This window comes from Babylonia areolata, chromosome 23, assembly GCF_041734735.1.
Source record: "Babylonia areolata isolate BAREFJ2019XMU chromosome 23, ASM4173473v1, whole genome shotgun sequence".
NCBI classification, from domain to species: Eukaryota; Metazoa; Mollusca; class Gastropoda; order Neogastropoda; family Buccinidae; genus Babylonia; species Babylonia areolata.
Genome location: NC_134898.1, coordinates 5,909,250 through 5,918,305, shown reverse-complemented (window position 1 = coordinate 5,918,305; position 9,056 = coordinate 5,909,250). Strand labels below are relative to the sequence as shown.

Here is a 9,056-nt window from a genome sequence, read left to right as displayed (position 1 = left end):
TTGTCCGCCTAGGAAGCAAGAGAATCTGAGCACGCTGGTTCGAATCATGCCGGTATTTTCTCTCCCTCCACTAGACCTTGAGTGGTGGTCTGGACGCTAGTCATTCGGATGAGACGATAAACCAAGGTCCCGTGTGCAGCATGCAATTAGCGCACGTAAAAGAACCCACAGCAACAAAATGGTTGTTCCTGGCAAAATTCTGTAGAAAATCTGCTTCGATAGGAAAAAAAATAGGGAAAAAAATACAATACAGTGCAATACAATACAATACAATACAATACAATACAATACAATACAATATAGAACAGTACAGTACAATGCAATACAATACAGTACAATACAATACAATACAATACAATACAATATAGAACAGTACAGTACAATGCAATACAATACAGTACAATACAATGCAATACAATACAATGCAATACATTACAGTACAATTCAGTACAGTACAATACAATACAGTACAATACAGTATAATACAAAACAGTACAGTACAATACAATACAATGCAATACAGTACAATACAAATCACTGCCTCTTTCCTCTTTATCAAAGAATGGCAGCATGGATGGGACAAAAAGGTAATACAATACAATACAGTACAGTACAATACAATTCAATACAGTAGAATACAATACAGTACAATACAATACAATACAATACACTGCCCACCTGTTTTCTTTCCCTCTCCATCACAGGAGGGCAACATGGATGGGACCCACGGTTCTCGGCCAACATGTGGCCGTTCTTCATGGCCAAGGGGCCGGCCTTCAGGAGCGGGGTGCGTGACGCTGAGCCCTTCCACATGGTGGACGTCTACCCCCTGATGTGCCACATCCTGGGCCTGACCCCTGCCCCCAACAACGGGTCACTGGGCAGGGCCGCTCACATCCTGTCCTCCTTGACCCAGTCGGGGCGCGGGCCTGGGGGGAACTCGCATGATGGACCCGTCAACTACACATGGGGTAATGTTTTCTTGGTGTTAACTTTTCCATCTCTATATATATATCCTTGATGTGATTTGATCACTGGGCGTGTGCTCTTGGTGTTGATTTGCGTGCATCTGTGATGATTTCTTTTTTTGTGGTGTGGTTCTTTTGAGGCTTGGCCTGGTTCCAGTTGCATTGCTTGGTTCTAACTTTTTGACAGTTACACGTGACTAAATGCCTACGTTGATCGAACTACGCCATTGGTCAGTTCCATACTGCACACAGTTAGTAGCGGGTTATGACCATACTAGGCTCTTCCGTCCGAGCAATGCAACTGGCTCCTGGTTCCTTGTTGCATGTTTTGACTAGGGTGAATGTGATGTGTTTTATATTGCTGTGATTTGGGTCTATGTGATGTGAGACTGATATTGTCTGCGATGATTTAAATGTATTTATGTCACTTAGTTTGAAGTATGGTGTGTTAATTTTAGCTAATGTGATGTGAGACAGTCTGAAATGTGTATATTTTAGCAAATGTGTTGTGAGACTATGTTGGTTTATCGATATTGTTATATTTATTTTCATTATCTTCTTCTTTTTTTTTCTTTTTTTTTGGAACATATTTTTATGTCACTTAGTCTTGAATTTGTATATTTTGTTGTAAAGTGTGATGAGCCCTATTTGAGATGGGGGATGCTGTGCTATGTAAGCCTGCAAATTGTTATTATTATCAACATGCCTTCTGCTCTTTTGTTGTTGTTGTTTTGTTGTTGTTTTTTTTTGGGGGGGGGGCCTTGATGAAGATAGTAAAACATATTAATTCACTTGCAGACAAGCAAAAAATAAAAAAGCAAAGAAAATGTGTGTTTGGTGCACTGTGGTGTTGTCTATTCCCAGGGGACAGCTGCTTGATTTTCACATTGAGGTATCTGTTTTGTTCAAGAGCAGTAGTATGATTACATTATCATCCACGGCTGCTCAGCTGAGCACAAAATCCACCTCTTTAGTTTCCGAGCAGCGTCTAGCGTCTGGGGTCAAACTTTTTTTAATGCCAGACTTTCCCACCACACTCTGCATTGGCCGGCGCTTTCACCGCGGTATTTCTGGCCCCGCGTGCCAAACCTGGACACTGCCTTCTTTGTTTCACTTGGCCCCGCAGCCCCCGCCCCACTTTTCTCACGCTTCCACAGCATCCACACATTTCCTGCAGCGATTACACTCACCCTGCTCTCCATGCCCCTGCTGCTTGCACTCACCATGCTACAGTGTGTTCATTTAAACACTTGTTGTGCTGACAAGAAAAAATCTACTACTCAAAAGGGTGGGCTGATCTGCATGCAGGCATGCTAAATGTTCTGGTGATTTTTACGATTTCATTGTAATAAGCGTATGTTTTCTTAGAGAGGGATTTAAATTTTACGATTTTTGCGATCATGTTTCTGCTTGACCTCTTCTCTTTCTTCATGTATGTTTCAACCATTGCCGCAACAATTGCTATGTAAGAAAATATATTGTGTTTGGAGTCAATGGAAAGCTCATTTTGCATTCTTTGTAAAAACCCACTTCTTTTGTCGTTATTTCCAATCCATCCGGGAAGATGATGCGCGAAAGAAACAAAGCAGATTTACCGCTGAACAAGCGTACAGCGAGTGCCGCTGGCACGGCCTGTTTGTCAGCCATGTTTATTTATATCCATGCCCTACTTCCTGGGTTCATGAACTTTCGCTGGGCCAGCTAAAGTGCCAGCACTGAACATCCGTGCATCATCATTATTATTATTGATAGTTATATATATATGGTGCTTTTCTTGGATCCGAGACCCAAACTCTGAGGGCTTTATAGAGTCATGTGCACAACTGGCTACCTGTTTGGGAAGAGCAGATTGACAGCTGCCTTTACGAGCTTGTCATTCGTTTCCCCTGTCATTCATTCAGGCTTTCAGTTACGCGCACTAATACGCATGAATCTTACAGTGGATTTTTCTTCGGAAAAAATTGCTATGTGCATTTTTTGTATTTGTATTTGTATTTCTTTTTATCACATCAGCTTTCTCTGTGTGAAATTCAGGCTGCTCTCCCCAGATAGAGTGCGTCGCTACACTACAGCGCCACCTATTTTTGGGGGGTATTTTTTCCTGTGTGTAGTTTTATTTGTTTTTCCTATCGAAGTGGATTTTTCTGCAGAATTTTGCCAGGAACAACCCTTTTGTTGCCGTGGGTTCTTTTACGTGTGCTAAATGCATGCTGCACACGGGACCTCGGTTTATCGTCTCATCCGAATGACTAGCATCCAGACCACCACTCAAGGTCTAGTGGACGGGGAGAAAATATCAGCGGCTGAGCCGTGATTCGAACCAGCCACGCTCAGATTCTCTCGCTGCCTAGGCGGACGCGTTACCTCTAGGCCATCACTCCACTTTTTAACATGCTTTAAGTGCATGCTGCACACAGGACCTTGGTTTATCGGCTCTTATGAATGAGTAGTGTACAGACCACCACTGAAAGTTAAGTGGTGAGGGAGAAAAATACCAATGACTGTGAGATTTGATTCTGTACAGTCTGATTTTCTGGTTTCCTAGGTGAATACATTAGCAGTAGCCCACCACTCCACACATTTTTATAAATACAGTATCATACAATATATCCCGTTCTGTGTTTCAGTTGCCATCGGACTGCTGGTGATCATCCTAGGCTTCGTCATTGCTGTCATCGTCATCCGCTATGTGCGCAACACCAAGAATGTGTCGGCGTCCTACAAGAGGACCTTTGCCAGGGCTGGCTCCACGGAGGACATGATGGACGGAATGGTCGTCATTAGCGACGAAGAGTTGTAGTATCCACACGACAGTTTGAACCAAAACATTTTGTCTGTTGTCAAATGTTTGAAGGCTGAGAGTTGTGATTTTTTTTTTTACAGATGTGCTAGTGTGTTGTGTCTGCTGGGTTCTGGACAGTCGCCATTAGAAAAATGATCAGAAAATTTCGTCTCTTTTATATACATCGAATAATGATAAAAATAATGCATCACTTTTATATGGCGCAATTTCCAGAACAAATGCTGCCCAAAGCGCTTAACATGTATGAGCAAACACGACAAAGAAGCATCATAGAAGCTTTCTGTTGACAACTTCTTCTTCTGCGTTCGAGGACTGCAACTCCCACGTTCACTCGTATGCACACGAGTGGGCTTTTTCGTGAATGACCGTTTTTACCCCGCCATGTAGGCAGCCATACTCCGTTTTCGGGGGTGTGCATGCTGGGTATGTTCTTGTTTCCATAACCCACCGAACGCTGACATGGATTACAGGATCTTTAACATGCGTATTTGATCTTCTGCTTGCATATACACACGAAGGGGGTTCAGGCACTAGCAGGTCTGCACATATGCTGACCTGGGAGATCGTAAAAATCTCCACCCTTTACCCACCAGGCGCTGTCACTGTGATTCAAACCCGGGACCCTCAGATTGACAGTCCAACGGTTTAACCACTCGGCTATTGCACCCGTCAAACAGTTGACAACAGTATCCATTGAGTTTACACGTAAAAGGTAATACTCGCATACCAAAATACAGCAGCACATTTCTGAACTCATCAAACAATAAAACTGTCAAGTAGACGGTGCTTTGATTGAAGTGAAATACATTTCATGAAGGAAATAAGACTTACGCATGCACACACATGGCCCAAACACTCCATCCTCCACACACACGCATAATTATATACACATGGATTAAAAATGAACAGATGGAAGAACACACACACTCATTGTTTGAAAGATTTTTTTCCCCTTTTTGTGAGGGCAGGGTGAAAACAAGCCAATTGTGCTCATTCCTTTTTTTTTCCCCCTAAAAAAAAAAAGAAAGAAAAAAAGTCACTTGGTTCATTTATTCATTCTCTGGTGATAACCAGCTTATAGAAAAATGACCACGTCATTATTGATTGGGAGCTGTTCAGGAAAGAGTTTATTGTCTTTTGGGCTTCATATGGTGGCCAGTGGTGATGAACAGTGATTTTCATCTATGAATCTGTTTGATTATACCATTTACTTTAGCCAGCATTCTATTTAAGTTGGTCTGTCTGCCTGTCTGTTATATCTGCCTTTTCACCAACACATTTATGCATGCATGTGTACTCGTACATGTGTGCGTGTGTATGTTAGATTGTGTGCTTTGTATGTGAGTTAATATTTTTGTCTGGACTTTGATAGCTTCTTTATAAAAAAAAGAACCAAAAAAAAAAAAAAAAAAAAGACATCAGAATCACAGTAGGTGACGCTGTGTTTGTGTAAACAGAAACCATTACAAACATTTTTTGAAAGCTATGAATGAAAATATGGCCACAAATGCGTTTAAAATGAGAAAATCTTTCTCTCTCTCTCTCTCTCTCTCTCTCTCTCTCTCTCTCTCCCCTTCTCTTACAATTAAAAACCGATAAAAATGCACATAAAATACTGAGAGGTGACAACATTTCAGCAAGGTGTTTTTTTCGTTGTTGTTTGTTTGTTTTTGTTTCACGGTGTGTGTTGTGTGTCTGTCTGTCTATATATACTGTATATGTTGTTGTTGTTGTTGTTGTTGTTGTGTGTGTGTGTTGAAGTTGTAACAGAAGTGGGAGTTGTATTAGTTATCAGGTGAAACAAATGTTGCAAGTGCAAATGTTGTTGGTGGAGGTTATAACACTCACCATCATTGCTTTGTCAGTTACATGGTCAAAATATCATCAGTTATTTGTTTGCTTGTACTTTTACTGATAAACAGTTTTTTTCTTTGTTTAATGCACTGACTTAAAAAATCACTGTAGTATTTACTGAATTGAAAAAAAAGTCTTTTTTTAAATCAAATCATAGAGAAATTGAAGTATTGTTCAGTGTATCATACAACGATGTTTAGGTGAAAGCTGCTGCGTTATGAATGAACAGGACAGGTCACACAACACATTATCGTGCGTTCTAATGCCATGGCCTTTCTGAGATGATAACAGTATATTGGTGTATTGCTTGATGCTTTTGTTTTTTGTCATCTATTTTTCAGACGTGTCTATCTATTATATTGTACAAAACGTATGCATGCGAAAAGTGGAGAAAGAGAGAGAGAGGTTGTGTGTGTGTGTGATTGTTTTTGTTTTTGTTTACATGTGTGCTTGCAATTTCAGATCTTCTATTTCTGTAAATTTTGCTAAACACTGTTAGAGACTTTTGACACGCAAGAGTTGATCGAACAGTTTTGAAGGAAGTAGCCACTTACTTTAAAAAAAATGTTTTGATCAAGAATTGCATTTTTAACATACATATTCAGCAAGTTGTGTTTAATAGTGGTTGTGATAATGGTCTGTTTGAAAGTGACCTCATTGACATAATCCCATCAGCATTACTTGTCATTTCTGTTTCCTCACATTTTTTCCTACCCATGGTTTGACAGTAATTTTTACAATGTGTGACAGACAGGAACAGCGTGTGTGTGTGTGTGTGTGTGTGTGTGTTATATGTGTGTGCGTGCATGTGTGTGGTATGTGTGTGTGTGTGTGTTATATGTGCGTGCGTGCGTGTGTGTGGTATGTGTGTGTGTGTTATATGTGTGTGCGTGCGTGTGTGTGGTATGTGTGTGTGTGTGTGCGTGTATGTTGTATGTGTGTGTGTGTGTGTTATATGTGTGTGCATGCGTGTGAGTTGTATGTGTGTGTTTGTGTGTGTTTTCCAATTTTGGTAACTGTCTACTGCCACTGTTTGATCTTGGACAATGATTTGTGTGTGGGGGTGGGGGATGGGGAGGGTAGGTGGGTGGTTGTGGGTGGGTGTTTCTTTTTTTTAGTTTTATATCTTATCACTGCAGGTGATATCAGATGAGAATGAAAAAAAAAAAAAAAACAACTAAAGGAGAAGAAAAAAGGTCATTGTATGCACATGTGAGTGAATCAATGTTGGAAATGTGTTTTTTTTCTAATTTCATTACATGTCTGTTTAGAAAGTCTGATACTGGACAGTGATATTAGACATAGTGTGTGTGTGTGTGTGTGTGTGTGTACATGGATATGCATGCACCACCTGTTGTCAGGGCTAGTAGGGGACATATATCAACAACGATACCACGGTGAATTATTGTGATCCTGTGTTGTCAACATTGATGCCGTTTGCTGCAGAAACTTGACGACTGATCCTGCAGTTTTGTTTTACCCTGCCCCTAGTACTATCGCAGTACTGTCCCTTTGTGTGTACTGTCGTGTTTTACCCTGCCCCTAGTACTGTCGCAGTGCTGTCCCGTTGTGTGTACTGTCGTGTTTTACCCTGCCCCTAGCGCAGTGCTGTCCCTTTGTGTGTACTGTCGTGTTTTACCCTGCCCCTAGTACTGTCGCAGTGCTGTCCCGTTGTGTGTACTGTCGTGTTTTACCCTGCCCCTAGTACTGTCGCAGTGCTGTCCCGTTGTGTGTACTGTCGTGTTTTACCCTGCCCCTAGTACTGTCGCAGTGCTGTCCCGTTGTGTGTACTGTAGTGTTTTACCCTGCCCCTAGCGCAGTGCTGTCCCTTTGTGTGTACTGTAGTGTTTTACCCTGCCCCTAGTGCAGTGCTGTCCCTTTGTGTGTACTGTCGTGTTTTACCCTGCCCCTAGTGCAGTGCTGTCCCTTTGTGTGTACTGTAGTGTTTTACCCTGCCCCTAGTGCAGTGCTGTCCCTTTGTGTGTACTGTAGTGTTTTACCCTGCCCCTAGTGCAGTGCTGTCCCTTTGTGTGTACTGTAGTGTTTTACCCTGCCCCTAGCGCAGTGCTGTCCCGTTGTATGTACTGTAGTGTTTTACCCTGACCCTAGTGCAGTGCTGTCCCTTTGTGTGTACTGTCGTGTTTTACCCTGCCCCTAGTACTGTCGCAGTGCTGTCCCGTTGTGTGTACTGTCGTGTTTTACCCTGCCCCTAGTGCAGTGCTGTCCCTTTGTGTGTACTGTAGTGTTTTACCCTGCCCCTAGTGCAGTGCTGTCCCTTTGTGTGTACTGTAGTGTTTTACCCTGCCCCTAGCGCAGTGCTGTCCCGTTGTGTGTACTGTAGTGTTTTACCCTGCCCCTAGTGCAGTGCTGTCCCTTTGTGTGTACTGTCGTGTTTTACCCTGCCCCTAGTGCAGTGCTGTCCCTTTGTGTGTACTGTAGTGTTTTACCCTGCCCCTAGTACTGTCGCAGTGCTGTCCCGTTGTGTGTACTGTCGTGTTTTACCCTGCCCCTAGTGCAGTGCTGTCCCTTTGTGTGTACTGTAGTGTTTTACCCTGCCCCTAGCGCAGTGCTGTCCCTTTGTGTGTACTGTAGTGTTTTACCCTGCCCCTAGCGTAGTGCTGTCCCTTTGTGTGTACTGTAGTGTTTTACCCTGCCCCTAGCGTAGTGCTGTCCCTTTGTGTGTACTGTCGTGTTTTACCCTGCCCCTAGTACTGTCGCAGTGCTGTCCCTTTGTGTGTACTGTAGTGTTTTACCCTGCCCCTAGTACTGTCGCAGTGCTGTCCCTTTGTGTGTACTGTAGTGTTTTACCCTGCCCCTAGTGCAGTGCTGTCCCTTTGTGTGTACTGTAGTGTTTTACCCTGCCCCTAGTGCAGTGCTGTCCCTTTGCTTGTATTTACAGCACTGGCCATCCAGTTTTATTGTGGCTGTGATTTCTGGCACTGAGGATCATTCCACATTTCACTCATGGGTATGTTCATTTTTGGGGCTGTATTTCGGCTTGTTAACATTAACTTTTAATTCCATTTTGAGGCTGGGAAGCCAGAAAAGAGGTTCTTATTCTTCGTCCTAAAAATAGACAATGATAATTTGCTGTAAAGAATGATAGAAATCCTGAAATGAAAAATTTTCTTGTTTGGGGCTGTTGCAAAGCTTTTTATTTTTTTCCTTCTCTGTTTCTGCAGTTTGTTTTCTTTGTGCTTTGCGGTTTTTGCTGTTGTATTTAGTATAGTTGTCATGGTTGTTCTTTTTGGTTGCTGTTTGTATTGTTGCAAACATTGATGGGTTTATTTCTTCTTCTTTGAATGGGTATTATGTAATAGTTGTTATCATCAGTTGAATAGTTGTGGTGAGACAAAAGTGACAAAATTTTTGGGTTTTTTTCTTCTTTAAAAAAAAAAATTATTTATTTATTTATTCATCTATTTATTTAT

The 9,056-nt window shown here is 42.0% G+C and overlaps 1 protein-coding gene across 1 annotated transcript in view; it reads left to right on the top strand.

Moving 5' to 3' along the window:
- The window catches only part of LOC143297877 (ectonucleotide pyrophosphatase/phosphodiesterase family member 5-like), a 16,293-nt gene extending 9,621 nt beyond the window's left edge, over nucleotides 1-6,672 (top strand). Inside the window, exons 4-5 of the mRNA XM_076610406.1 lie at nucleotides 705-971; nucleotides 3,596-6,672. Coding sequence (XP_076466521.1) covers nucleotides 705-971; nucleotides 3,596-3,768 — 440 coding nt within the window. The 3' untranslated portion in view covers nucleotides 3,769-6,672. The remainder of the gene's footprint in view (nucleotides 1-704; nucleotides 972-3,595) is intronic.
- The last annotated feature ends 2,384 nt before the right edge of the window (nucleotides 6,673-9,056 follow it).